Raw genomic sequence first — 13,729 nt, 5'->3', positions numbered from 1 at the left:
AAAGAGTCCCTCAGTGGCAAACTACGGGTGATCATTTATCATGCCTCAAATTTTCTTGGCATACAGAAACCAGGAAGAGGGAAATTAATGTTTCTGACAATAAGAGTCCTTTGTAGACACATTGGTAATCCCTAAGGGAGGAAACTCTGGTGGTGGGATCCTATGTGCATCTTTAGACTTTTCTGATTAAGAAACAAAGACAATAAAAAGCCCCTCAAACTCACATGCATATTGGTAAAGAAAATCATATCCTCACAGTCATTCTTGTCAGTCTCCCCATTATTCCATACAGCTTTTGGAGGCACTAGTTGATATTAAACATTGACTGCTATCCCCTACAGCCATGCCTTCCTTGTCTGTACTAACATGTCATCTTTGGCAAGTTCTGCATTTTCATCCAGATTTTCACAGTTGATGGATTTCACGATCCACGTATATAGAATAGTAACATCACTGACTTTAAGAATCTACCGTGCTCACAGCCTCAACAGTCTGAATGACTGCAGTGGGTTGTTTACCTTGTTGTTCCTAAGAGGTGTGTCGAAGATGAGATGTGCCACATGAGTCTCCGAGTGGTATAGAATTTAGCATGTTTTCTATTGGCCTCCATCCACATTCTGTTCTTCTCTTAATGGGAGGACCCAAGGTTGTGGGACTTAACTAGGAAGGAAGTGAATTACCTTCCGTTTTGTGACTCCAAACTGGAATCAAACCATAGTTCCTGAGAAACAGACCCCTGCATATGTATTAAAAAAAAAACAAATAAATAAGCAAATAAGCCCCCTTCCCTGGCAATGATAGGATTCAAAGAAAGGTCTTTAATAGACCAAAATTCCTTAATAATTCTGTTCTAAGAGAGATTATTGCAGAGCCCTTTGAAGGCAGGATATGGGCTTCTTTGCAGTTCCTACTGTAGCCAGAGTGATGCTACAGGTTTTATTTGCTCTTTTTAGAGCAGGCACAGGGGGATCAATTTCCTAAAGAAGCTAAAGATGCCCTATGGACCCAAGTTCAAAAGGTGCAAATAAACCTCAGTTGTTGACAACTTTGAGAACAAGTTGTCAACATATGGCTGAGGAGAGAAGTTCCTGAGAGACCATGCAGGGCTCCATGAGAGAATCTGTCCCAGCCATGAGGTTTGTGATGTTGGGAACAGTGGAGTGAGAACCCTGGGGACTGGTATGCCTGCCCAAGACATTGTTCCTATTATTTCTCCCTTTAATAACCCAGTTTGGGCAGTGCTCAAACCTGATATAAATGAATGTCACTTCACAGTGGATTACCACTTAATGCCATGTTATCATCCATTAAGACCTGCGTACCTAACATTATTGAAATTTAATCCAATCAGCAACTGGAAAATATTTTGCTGTTATAGATTTGGCTAATATGTTCTGTTGTGTATGTAGTTGTACAGCTTCTCAGAAGCAATTTGCCTTCACTTTTGAAGGAACAGTACATTTTCATTCACCTCCCCATGGGATATGTCAACAGCCCTGACAATGCACATAACTTTGCAGGCAAAATCTTAACCACGTCAAACTTGTTCCAGGAACAGAGCTGTAACATTACATTGATAACATCCTTCTGCAAAGAAATTCAAATGATACAGTCAAATGGGATATACAAACACTTGTCATAGAACTTTCCAGTCAGGGTTGGGCCACTGCATCATGTAAAATTCAAGGCCGTGTTACTTCAGTAAAATTTCTGAACATTACTTGTCAGAGATAATTCATACTTGATGTAAGGAACCAATTCTTCCTTTTCACCAGCACTTACTCATTTACTGTGCTTATTTGGGTTTCAGAGGCAATATGTTCCCCACTTACAAATTTTACTTTAGTCAGTTATGCTGTTGCTCAAAAATTAACTCCCTTTGTTTTGTTTTTCCTTTTTCCATTTATTTATTTATTATTTATTTATTTTTTTATGGAAGTATAGTTGACTACAATATTACATTAATACAACATAATAACTTGATATTTATATATATTACAAAATGATCACCTCAGTAAGTCTAGTTAACATCTGTCACCATACATCATTAAAATTTTTTTCTTTTGTGGTAAGATCCACTCTTTTAGCAACTTTCAAATACGCAGGACAGTACTATTACCTATAGTCACCATGCTGTACATTACATCCCCAGGACTTATTTTATAACTGGAATTTTGTACATTTTGACTCTCTTCACTCATGTCTCCCACCTCCCCCCCCCCACCTTTGGCAAACACTAGTGTGTTCTCTGTATCTATGAGTTTGGATTTTTTTTTGGTGGTGGGGGGATTCTGCATATAAGTATTTGTCTTTCTCTGCCTGATTTATTTCACTTAGCATAATGCCCTTAAGGTCCATCCATGTTGTTGCAAATGGCAAGATTGCCTTGTTTTTTATGGCTGAATAGTATATGTATCACATTTTCTTTATTATTCATGAGTCAATGGATACTTAGGTTGTTTCTGTATCTTGGTTATTGTAAATGATGCTGCAGGAACATGGGGGCGCAGATGTCTTTTCGAGTTAGTGTTCTCATTTTCTTCAGATTAAATACTTAGAGGAGTAATTGCTGGGTCACATGATACTTCTATTTTTAATTTTTTGAGGAAACTCCATACTGTTTTGCAGAATGGCTGCACCTAAATTTGCTTACTTTGAATGGGCTACCCAACAACAGAGGGCTCTAAATTGCAACAAAACAGGCACTTCTGTTAGTGTCCTCCTTCCTCCCCCACAGAGACTCCTTCACTGTCGAGGCTTCAATAGCCTTTTCTCATTCTTTCTGAAGTCCCTGGATCAGCCGTGGTGGCTGTGGATTGTTCAAGGGCTTCTAGTGCAAAAAACTGTCTTCCTTGGCTGCACCCTCCTACATATCATTAAGATGGCAATGTTGGCTGTATGGTGGGCCCATCTTGGAATAAATGCTTTCACAAGTCCTGAGCCTGTGATTCTGCACCCAGTTGCCCATTAAGCCTTGGGTCCTGGAGGCAGCACCACACAAACTTGGCATGGCCACAGGGGCCTCATTATTAAAATGAAAATGCTTAACCCAACAAATTCAAAACACAGGATTAACCAATGAAGAAGATGCAGATATGGGACTAACCATATGAACACTAGTCTGTTTGTTTTCATTTCCATCTTTCAGGCTTTTCCTATAAAAATTATTCAGTTACATAAAATGAATATGTTCTGTGGGTCAAAATGACTGGAGGACCCTTGTAGCAATCAATAGAACATTCTAGGCTTTATATGTACAGTTTTTATGTGTACACTGTAGGAGTCTGCTTACTTTGAGGGGACCAGGCATTCACTTGTTGGCCACAATCCAATTTTCATGAGTTTATGGGAACCATTATTAAAGATTTCCAGAATTTCCCGTTACCACCTCTCCCCATTGATGCTATATCCTGGGTTAACTGGATCAATTGTTGTTGGGTACCACTCACTTCCTCTTAAAGCATTTATCTGGACAATAATGCTTACTGTATTTGTAGCATCTAAAATAATCTTTATCTGAGAAGAGATGATCTTTATCTGTGGATCTTATTTCTACATGTTGGGACATCTTATTGTTTAATTTTCTGATACACAAATTGATTTTGAGTCTTAGTTTTTGGTTTATTATCTTTTTTATAATGTTCTCCCATTGTGGTAATTCTTGTTGAGGGGTTATATCCCATTATACCATTAAAAATTACGTCTCATTTTGCATTTTAATCCATTAACCAACCATGACTATCGGATAGCTGCTGAACATGTATTGAAGGCCATGTGTGTAGATGGAGTAGGAGGATGGAAGCCTTAGGCGTGTGGCCTTTAGGATGAAAGAGGACTCAATAGAATATTTAATAGACTTAAACACTTTAAAGCAAGATATAGCAAATATTGCCAAATAAAAAGGTAATTAGATGCTGCCAGAGACTCAAAAAGCTGTTCAAGAGAAGAATGTAATTGTTTGGCACAACTTGTGTTTATAGTGAACAGAGAACATTATTTACATAAGTACATTGAAGTGTTTAAAAAGTATCTAATGTTAGCAATATTAAGAATATGGGGAAGTTGGAGATGAGATTTTTATAAGAGGGCTGACACCTCATCTTTTATAACAGGAAATATACCTCAAATCAATAAATAGTTCCCTGAACTCATTATTTAAAGCATAAACAAGACCAGCAGAAGAAACAGCTAAAGTAATTAAAAGTGGAAGACCTAAGGTATGTTCTGAGCATAGAGAGGTGTTGGTACTATTTGAGCCCTTAAGCATGTGCATTTATTACTTTGAAAAAATATATTATATATAATTGATTATACACATCTAGGATATAATTGTCTTTCAGGTCTAAGAAGGGTCTAAGGAAAGGATCTCTTTAAAATGTTAAAGGCTCCATCTGTGAGTTTAAAACACGATTGGGGAAACTCTGTAAACAACCGTAAGACACTAATGCTGAGGAAAATATCAAACAGCACAGATGGTGGATTGCCATTGTGGAAAGTGTCATGTTAAACACTGCTTACTAGGCCAAAGGTGGAAATTTCATAATTTTACCTACAGCTTCAAGATTTTGCTTTTCTCATTATTTCCTTCGGTGTGTGCTTTGCATGGTTAAAACTTCCATTTCTTGCTAAATTAGGTACGACGGTCTTTCCTTCTCCATATGACCTTTGTTCTGGCACTACTAGATTGAAATGATTTTTAAACTTCACTTTATAAAACTTTGGAAGAATACTGAAGCTTTATAGACACGATACTGCCGATTCTGCTGGCTTCCCTTCCAGCTCTGACAATTCTTAGGCCTGTAGTCCCTGACTTCCAGGGGAGTTTTTACTTCTTTTTCTGTAGTAGCTCTTTATTTCCGCCCTCCCACCCTCCCTGGCTTCGCTGCTCCCCCTCCCCTCCCCTTCTTCCTCCTCGTCCTTCATCTCTCTGATGGCTACTATTGGCAGACTTTATTTCAGAATATCCTTGATTAGAAGCTACTTCTAAGGAGATTTCCTAAGTCTGTGCTCTTAAATTATTTTGAGACAAAAGCCAAACCTTCCTGTCTAAACCTCACTTTGTTCCTTGCGTTGCTTGCCCAAATTGACTTTTAAACTAATCTGACTCATATTTCACATGTTCTTCTAAAGCTGAGTCCATTGGTACACTGATAGAGAAATCCTTCTCATATGTTTATTTTTCATCTATGTTTTGAAACAAAGTTGATTAGATATAACTTGTGATGATTACACATACAAATATTTTCCTCCTGAATCCTTCATTTTGATTTACGGCTTTATCAACCGTGCAGCCTTCCAGGTTGGAAAACTTTCTTATCTCCATCACCTATACACTAAGTTACTTGAATTAAGCTGGGAACTGTGTCCTTTCTCTCTATTCTCATGGACCATAAGACCTTTACCGCCATTTGCTTGAATGCTATTCTTGATTAATTGCTTGTCACTTGTATGTAGGAGTAGACCTGTTCTCTGCATTACTATATTCCTCATAAGACAAATTTGATAGTATCACTTTCTTTCTTTTGCTTTCTCTTGGCTCAGTAATGCCTAGCTGTCTCCTAAATGTGCAATAAATATCTTCATTCTTGGGCTTCCACCATCCACTCTAAATTAACATCCTCCTACTGTTCCCATTATAAACTCCTTTTGCCTTTCAAATTTCACCTCAAAAGTGAAATGCCATGAAATCAAGAGTGAAGTAATTTGTCTCAAGTCTTTTTTACGGCATCTCATTTATCCCTTTGTAGTAACTTAATAAGTTTGATTATAATTTATTTGTTTTTATATCACTCTGTGATACTAGACTGGAGGTTCTTAGAAACTGGGAACCGTATTTCTTGTATTTCTATTCTCAATGTCCAGGATTATCACTTGAAACATAGTAGACACTTAATACTTATGTAGTAACTCAAATATTTGTTAGTTTGATTTTATTGATTAAAATAATAAATTCTGATGATTAAAACTTCACAATTTTTTTCACTGTGCTCTTAAAAGCTTGCTTCACCTGCTGATTCCTTAGGGTATAAATAAAGGGATTCAACAAGGGGCTAACTGAAGTCATGAGCAGAGAAATTTCCTTGTCGAAGTTTCCTCGTTTTTTTGGTGATGGATTAATGTATAAAAAGATGCAGCTGCCATAAGAGAGGGAGATGACAATCATGTGGGAGGAACAAGTGGCAAATGCCTTTCTCCTTTGCTGGCCAGAAGGGATCCTCAGAATAGTCCTGATAATATATGTATAAGAAAGTGTCACCAGCATCAGAGTAACCACCAGAGTCAAGATGGCTAAAAAGATGACTATTAATTCTAAAAGGCTTGTGTCTGAGCAGGCAACCTCTAGGAGGGGTCTATAGTCACAGTAATATTGATTCAGAACATTGGAGGCACAGAAGTCCACCTGGCTCATCAACATGATTGGCGGCAGGATAGCCAGGGCCCCCCCCAGCCAGGAGCAGAACACGAGCTGGACGCAGACTCGGCTGCTCATGATGGTCAGGTATTGCAGGGGCTTGCAGATGGCCACATAGCGGTCATAGGACATGGCAGCCAGGAGGTAAAACTCTGTGGCCCCGAGAAGTATAGCAAAAAAATATTGAGTCAAGCAGCCAGCAAAGCTGATGACTTTATTTCCCGTTGTCAAGCTGGTTAGAAATCTGGGAATAAAAATGGACGTGAAGGAAACTTCTAAGAAGGAGAAATTGCGGAGGAAGAAATACATGGGCGTCTTGAGGTGGGGGTCTACCAGGCTGAGTATGATGATAGTCAGATTTCCCAGGACACTCAGCATGTAGGCGAGGAACAGAAAGATGAATATCACCACCTGGAGTTCTGGTTGATTTGTGAAGCCCTGCAAGATAAACTCAGTAAATGTGGTTCGGTTTTTCATTGTTGGCCCTCAGTAGATCTAAGGAAAAAAGGCAGGATCAGTGATGAAAACTGAAGTTTCTTAGGGTAGGAAAAATGAAGTTAATGGCAACCAACACAAGCAGGTCATGTTATCAACTCTTCATTCAAACTGACCCGAACTGGCATCCCATTGGACTGGGCTTGGCTAAAGGGAAGCCGCAAGTCTCCTGTGCAAGTGGCTTGACTCATAAAGCTTTTTTTTTTGGCAGGGTTAATATTTTCACATTAAAACATTAATACAAATTGATTTAAACACAAAGAATAAAACATATCTAAAACACACACACAAAGGATGTGCATAGAAGAGTCATACAGTGGGATAAAAGCACCAAAATGTAAAATACTGATTCTATTCATGAAGTTCTTGTCATTTCTCCTATTCCTAGGTTCTTAGTAAAGATATGTCACACAAGAATGACTGTCTGGACCTGTCCTTTCCTATGAAATGTTCATAAATTTCCTACACTTAAATCATTGTAGCTGACTTACCTCTCTCACTTCTATGTTCTTGTATAAATGTTTCTCCTTGTTCCTCTTTTCTTTCTGTGTTCCCCTTCACGTACTACCTGATACCTCATCATGTGTCTGTCACTGACCCTCATCTCCTTCACATGCTGGTTCCTGGTTCCCTCTGTAAGTAACCTGTGGAAATTCTCCCAGTGCAGGAGATGCTGCAGGTCCCAGATCCAACACTGACTTTTTGCTACCTCTTTGAATTTTTTGAGGTGAATGTCTATCTGGCCTTTAAGATTCTGAGACCATTGTTTCATGACTCTGTCGTTTTATCCTGTCAGTCTTTTCCTCTGTCCAGGTCTCGGTCATCACTAAATCATATTGATAAGCATTAAACTTTATGCTTTGCTGCTGTATTTGGAGTCTTCTGGGCACTGATTTGGCACACTTCCAGGCAGAGAGAGACTGTGGCAGCCACAGGACACATCTCTCAGAATGGATTTTGCTGAAAGTTTTGAAGATGCCTGAATAGTATTTGGGAGTAGAAGTTGGTTATAATCTCAGACATGTGTGTCCACTGCTCTTAGAACACAGAGAGCAGGAAGTTGGCACTAATATTGTTATTATAGTTGTCCTTTGTAGATAAATTAATGGTGCACAAGGAAGGAAACTTTGATTTGCCATCTTCAGCCCTATCGGATTTTGAAGATTCCTGTGGCAAAGGACATTTTAAGGGATAATCTAATCCACATGCATAGTTAGTTAGAAAAATCATATACTTTCAGACATCAGTGATAATTTTCCCATGACAGCCATAAGTGAGTACGGAGGGACCAGGTGAGGTTGAACCTTGAACTGGTTTTCTCAGATCTGGATCTCACTTCCCTGATGTACTCACCTGTGATTTTTAATAGTAGCTTTGTGTTTTCTTCCAGAACTTCACAGTAGTATAATTTCATGGTCTATGTCCACAAAATGATAATATTGCTGATTCTGGGAACTGGAAACATAAGGTGCTCATACTCTTCACAATTTGCAGTGGTCTGTTTACTTTGTTGATTCGAAAAGATGACTCAAAGACGAGATTCACACATGAGTCTACAAATGGTAAAAAATTAGCATATTTTTATACTGTCTGATCCTATCCTGCCATGCTCTCTCATGGAAGTACCCAACTTTATAAGTCTTAACTAAATAAGTGAGTTGTTTTTCTATTAGTCCAAATAATTCAAACTAGAATGATACCTCAGTTCTTGAGAGATACAGTTCAATTTAGGAGCAGCAAAAAAACAACCCCCCCCCAATTAAAAAAAAAACTGTGATAGAATTAAAAAAGACAACTTATCAGCTGAAAATCTCCTAAGTTTTCTGATTTATGGTAAATTATGTTGCTGTCCTTAGAAGCTAAGATATGGACTTTGCAGATTCCGTGTTAGCAAGAGTGACCCAGACTTTATCTGCTCCTTATTTAGAGCAGGCACATGGGGATCAATTTCCTAAAGAAGCTAAAGGTGCCCTGTGGACCCAAGTTCAGAAGGTGCTAATGAACACCAATTGCTGACAACTCTGTGAGCAAGTTGTGGACATATGTCTGAGAGGAGAAGGGCCAGGGAGACTGTGTTAAAAGTGCAATGAGAGTATCAAATCATCACCTTGTACATCTTAAAGTTACACAGTGTTATATGTCAACTATATTTCAATAAAGCTGGCAAAAAAGACCCAAAAAAAGTGCAATGAGAGACTCAGCTATGGCCTAAGAGTCTGAGAGAGAGGCTGAGAGCAATGGGGTGAGACCGCTAAGGATGGTTAGAAAATTTATCACTTAGTTATCATTGAAATATGCTACGGCACTGGTGACGCAATTTGAGGGTCACTGAAGAGCCCCACATTCTGGAAATATTTCATAAATTATTCTTGTAAAGTCAACATAATTAGGGGTCCTTTCATTTGTAGGAGGATGGGTGGCCCCTATAGTACTTGCAAATTCATCAGAAATCAAGCCATCTCTCAGATGATGATTAAGTCATTCATTCACCACCCACTCCAAAATATAAATCAATATTATCTTATTTTCTGTCCATTCTTTTCTTCTTGTTCATCACCTGATATTATAAGAATGAAGTATGAAGATCAGACTCAAAAAAAGAGAAAACGTATGTGGCTAAAAACTTTGTTTTGGATAGAGGTTTGTGTTCACAGAAGTTTCAAAAGATAAAAAATCAATAGCAGTATTAACACCAGGAACATTAACAGTAAGACCAAGGAGAACCATATGAGTAACTTTGCTTATTAAGTGATTTCCATTTTTTTAAAGCAGAGACTGAGTCTGTTACATGCATTAATTTATTTAATCATCACAAATTTTTGGAGCCTGTTCTTATTTTTATCTGCATTTGCATATGAGAAAACTTCAACAAATTAAATTGCTTACACTTACAATTTTATCACTTAAGTATAGATCCTTAAACAATTTAATTTAGTGCTACCTGTTTTCAAACTTTATAAAATTGGAATTGCATTGTATGTATTCTTTCCTGTCTTGCTTCTTTTGTTCAATTTTATGCTTAGTATTCATTTGTGTTGTTTCTGTGAGTCATTCATTTTCATTGTAGTGTTCCACTGTGTGACAATTTATTCATTTATTCAGTTGACAGGAATTTATTTTTCATTTTGGGGAAATTATGAAATGTACAGCTATACTGAAACATGTCTGAAATTTTCTCTGTGAAATATATCCAAGAATGGAATTGCTGAGTTATTGCTATGTATAACCTCAGCTTCACTCGTGATGCCAAACTGATTTCAAAGTGGTTAAGTTACTTCCAGTATCACCACCTCTGGTATGTCTATGTCTGTGAGTCTGTTTCTCTTTTGCAAATAAGTTCATTTGTATCATTTTTTAGATTCCACATACAAGTGATATCATCATCTTTGTTTTACTTCACTTTGTGTAATCTCTAAGTCCATCCATGTTACTGCAAATGGCATTATCTCATTCTTTTAATGGCTGAGTAGTATTTCATTGTGTGTATATATATATATACACACACACATACCACATCTTTTTCAATCCATTCATCAGTTGATGGACTTTTAGGTTGGCTATTATAAACAGTGCTCCTATGAACATTGGGGTACATGTATCTTTTTGAATTAGGGAACTCATGTGATCTTAATTTGCTTTTCTGTAGTTACTAGTATAGGTGAAGAATTTTCTATACCTATATTAGCCATTTATATTTCTCTTTTTTGAAGTTCCTATTTTGATCTCTTGCCCATTTCTTTTTCATTGGGTTATCTGTCTTTTTCCTATTGATTTATTGGAATTCCTTATATATTCTGAACTTAATTACTTTTTGGGTTATATGAGTTGCAAATATCTTCTACTATTGACTCTATTAATGGTGTTTTTGGGGGGAACAGATTCTTAATCTTAATGCAGTCGAATTTATCAATTGTTTGTTGTATCTAATTTAAGAAATTCTTCCCTAACCCAAGGCTGTGAAACTGTTCTCCTATATGGTCTTCTTAAAATTTTTTTTTTGCCTTTCATGTTTATGTTTCTGGTAAGATTTACTCGCCCTACTCCTAAAGTCAGGGCTTGTTCTCCTGGGGTCTGTGTCTAAGCACCGTCAGGGGCCATGTCAGTAGATGACTCTAGCACTCAGACGTCTTGTTCTTTCTCTTTGTAATCAGATATTTCAAGATGCGGTACATCCACATCATTTCCAGACAGGCCAGTAGAAAGATTTTTGTAGATAAATTGGTTTAAAAGAAAGAATATAATTATCTTCACTGATTTTGAAATTTCCCCATTAACACCTTTTAGTCATTCCTAAAAAATGGACATTTTAAAATGACAAAGAGAGCTCTGGAGTGCAAACTTTTCTTTAAGATCATGTTTTAAGCTTTGGTAAAGAGTTTTTAATTACTCTTGTTCAACTGGGGTCTTCCAAACGAGTGAGAAATGCTCTCTGGGCATTTATAGTTCACATCACGAGAAGGCCAGATGGCCAGACATACAGCTTCATGTATCTATATTTCCCTTTTATGACATTGAGTATTTTGGGAATCTAGTCTCTGGAACATGCATTAATGGAAAAAAACATTTTGAATAAAATAAACTTGGAAAGAAGGAGCTTGATTTTGGCATTTGGGTTATAAAAGAACATTCCTGGGAGAGGATTCACTTGATTAATCTACAGAATAGGAAGAAACTATTTATTTAGCAAATTCGTGAATGTTGCTCCTGGGTTATTCAGGTTTAAATTTAAGTCAGTCTCAAAAAACAGTAATAGTCTCTTACTTCTTTGTGAGAAACACAATCCGTTTTACTGTGTCTTTGAAGGCTTCTTTCACTTGTTTGTTTCGAAGGGTATAAATGAATGGATTCAGCAAAGGGGCAACTGAAGTGGTGAGCACAGACACCACTTTGTTGATGGCCACTCCTTCCTTTGCGGAAGGTTTGATGTAGATGAAGATGCAGCTGCCGTAGGTGATGGAAACCACAGTCATGTGGGAGGAGCAGGTGGAAAAGGCCTTTCTTCCTTTGTTGGGCAGAAGGGAATCTTAGAATGGTCCTGATGATGTACGTGTAGGAGAGGACCACACACACTAAGGTCATAATGAGTGTCAGCACCGCCAAACTCAAGACGATTCTCTCTATCAGCACAGTGTCTGAGCAGGTTATCTGTAAAATGGGAGATGCATCACAGCCAAAATGATCAATCACATTCAAGTCGCAGAATTCCAGCTGGAAGCCCACGCCCAGAGGCGGGAGGATGATCAACAGGCCCGCAAACCAACAGCAGAGAACGAGTGCCGTGCAGACCCTGTTGTTCATGATGGTCGTGTAGTGCAGGGGCTCACAGATGGCCACGTAGCGGTCATAGGACATGGCGGCCAGGAGAAAAAATTCGGTTGCTCCAAAGAGGACAACAAAAAAGAATTGGGTGGCACAAGCATTATAGGTAACAGTATTATCTCCAGTTGTCAGAGTATACAGGAATCTGGGAATACAGACCGTGGTGAATGAGACTTCTAAGAAAGAGAAATTTCGGAGGGAAAATACATGGGAGTTTGAAGATGGGAATCCAAAAGTGTCAGGGTGATAATGATGAGGTTCCCAGCCACACTCAACATGTAGGTGAGGAACAAAAATAGAAAAAGCAGAACTTGTAGTTTTGGGTCATCTGTCAATCCCAGCAGGATGAATGTTGTTATTGCTGTATGATTTCTCATCACTGCCTCTTGCCAAGTCAGGGGTGATTCCACCTGAAGAAAGAAGTGTCATAAGAACCTAGTTTTGGAACCTGAATGAAATATCCTAGCAAATCAACTCTCGTGCACTCTCTTCTTTTATTAAACTCAGTTTGTTAACACAGCAGTGCCTTTGACATCTTAGTAAGAGACATTTATAGGCAATCACTATTATGAATCTTACACCTGTAATTCTCTGACTAGAAAGCACATTTACAAAGATGTCAAATACAAAAACAGAAGTCTTATGTCCGATATGCATTTTCTCAACAGGACTGCCTTGTAATGCGGACTTTATTTTTCCTTATCCTGGAGGAAATTATGCCATTTTTGAAGTTGTTTCCCTCCCATCCTCATGTTTCTTTGCTTTTCCACCCCAATACCAAAATGCTTTGGTTTCAAAACCAAGAAGTCTCTGTTAATTAGTAATTTTTGTGTCTTAAGTTAAAACATATTTTTAGAGCCATTTTATGTTCACAGCAGAATTGAGGGGAAGGCAAAGAGATGTCCCATGCATGCACAGCCTTCTTCGTTATCAACATCCCCCCCTCCAGAGTGGTATGTTTGTTACAACTGATGAACCTACTCTGACATCACAATCACCCACAGTCCATTAGCTTGCATGGTGGTTCTCTCTTGGTGTTGTATGTACTATGGGTTTGGACACATATGCAATTAGTATTTTATGTAGATCATCTTATGTTGTTATGCTGAATTTTAACAGCAGCACATTGCCTTAAAAGTGTTAGTTCTGCTCTTTGTACTTAAAATTGTCTCTGCATAGGGAGATAAAAAGTTGCATCTTTGCTTTGACATCCTATATACAGGCAAATGAAATTATTTCTAAGCTAGTTTTGGAACTGCATAGGCAGAGGGTTACCTGAAGCAATAAAAATGAAATTGTTTTAGAACCTGAATATAAAGCAGATTTAGTCCTATTGTAGTGCTTTGGGTCATGGATGAAGCCCAGAGGGAATGATCTGAGGTATCTGCTTTCTCTGCCAGCCTAATCAACCCTGTGCTTTTCACAGCACACAGCCTTCAGAATCCATCTCAGGGTGTAGCTTCGTGACCTCTTCATGAATGATGTCTGCCGCTCCCCTCCTCA

General features: G+C 38.1%; 2 protein-coding genes across 2 annotated transcripts; both read right to left on the bottom strand.

Annotated features, from left to right (window-relative positions):
* Positions 1-5,959: 5,959 nt before the first annotated feature.
* On the bottom strand, positions 5,960-6,889 carry LOC102510305 (olfactory receptor 6C4). The gene has a single exon (XM_014560321.1). It carries the CDS (start codon positions 6,887-6,889, stop codon positions 5,960-5,962), a length of 930 nt encoding a protein of 309 aa, XP_014415807.1.
* Positions 6,890-11,664: 4,775 nt separating this feature from the next.
* LOC102507618 (olfactory receptor 6C2-like) lies at positions 11,665-12,603 on the bottom strand. The gene is given in 3 exon segments (XM_014560325.2): positions 11,665-11,904; positions 11,906-12,426; positions 12,429-12,603. Coding segments are annotated over 3 exon segments (936 nt in total).
* Between the last annotated feature and the right edge of the window lie 1,126 nt (positions 12,604-13,729).

Source organism: Camelus ferus, chromosome 12, assembly GCF_009834535.1.
Source record: "Camelus ferus isolate YT-003-E chromosome 12, BCGSAC_Cfer_1.0, whole genome shotgun sequence".
Lineage (NCBI taxonomy): Eukaryota > Metazoa > Chordata > Mammalia > Artiodactyla > Camelidae > Camelus > Camelus ferus.
The sequence above is the reverse complement of the archived record's forward strand: the minus strand, read 5'-3'. Positions and strand labels throughout refer to the sequence as shown.

Coding starts and splice junctions, on each gene's coding strand:
- LOC102510305 (XM_014560321.1), bottom strand. CDS start 6,889: ATGAAAAACCGAACCACATTTACTGAGTTTATCTTGCAGGGCTTCACA.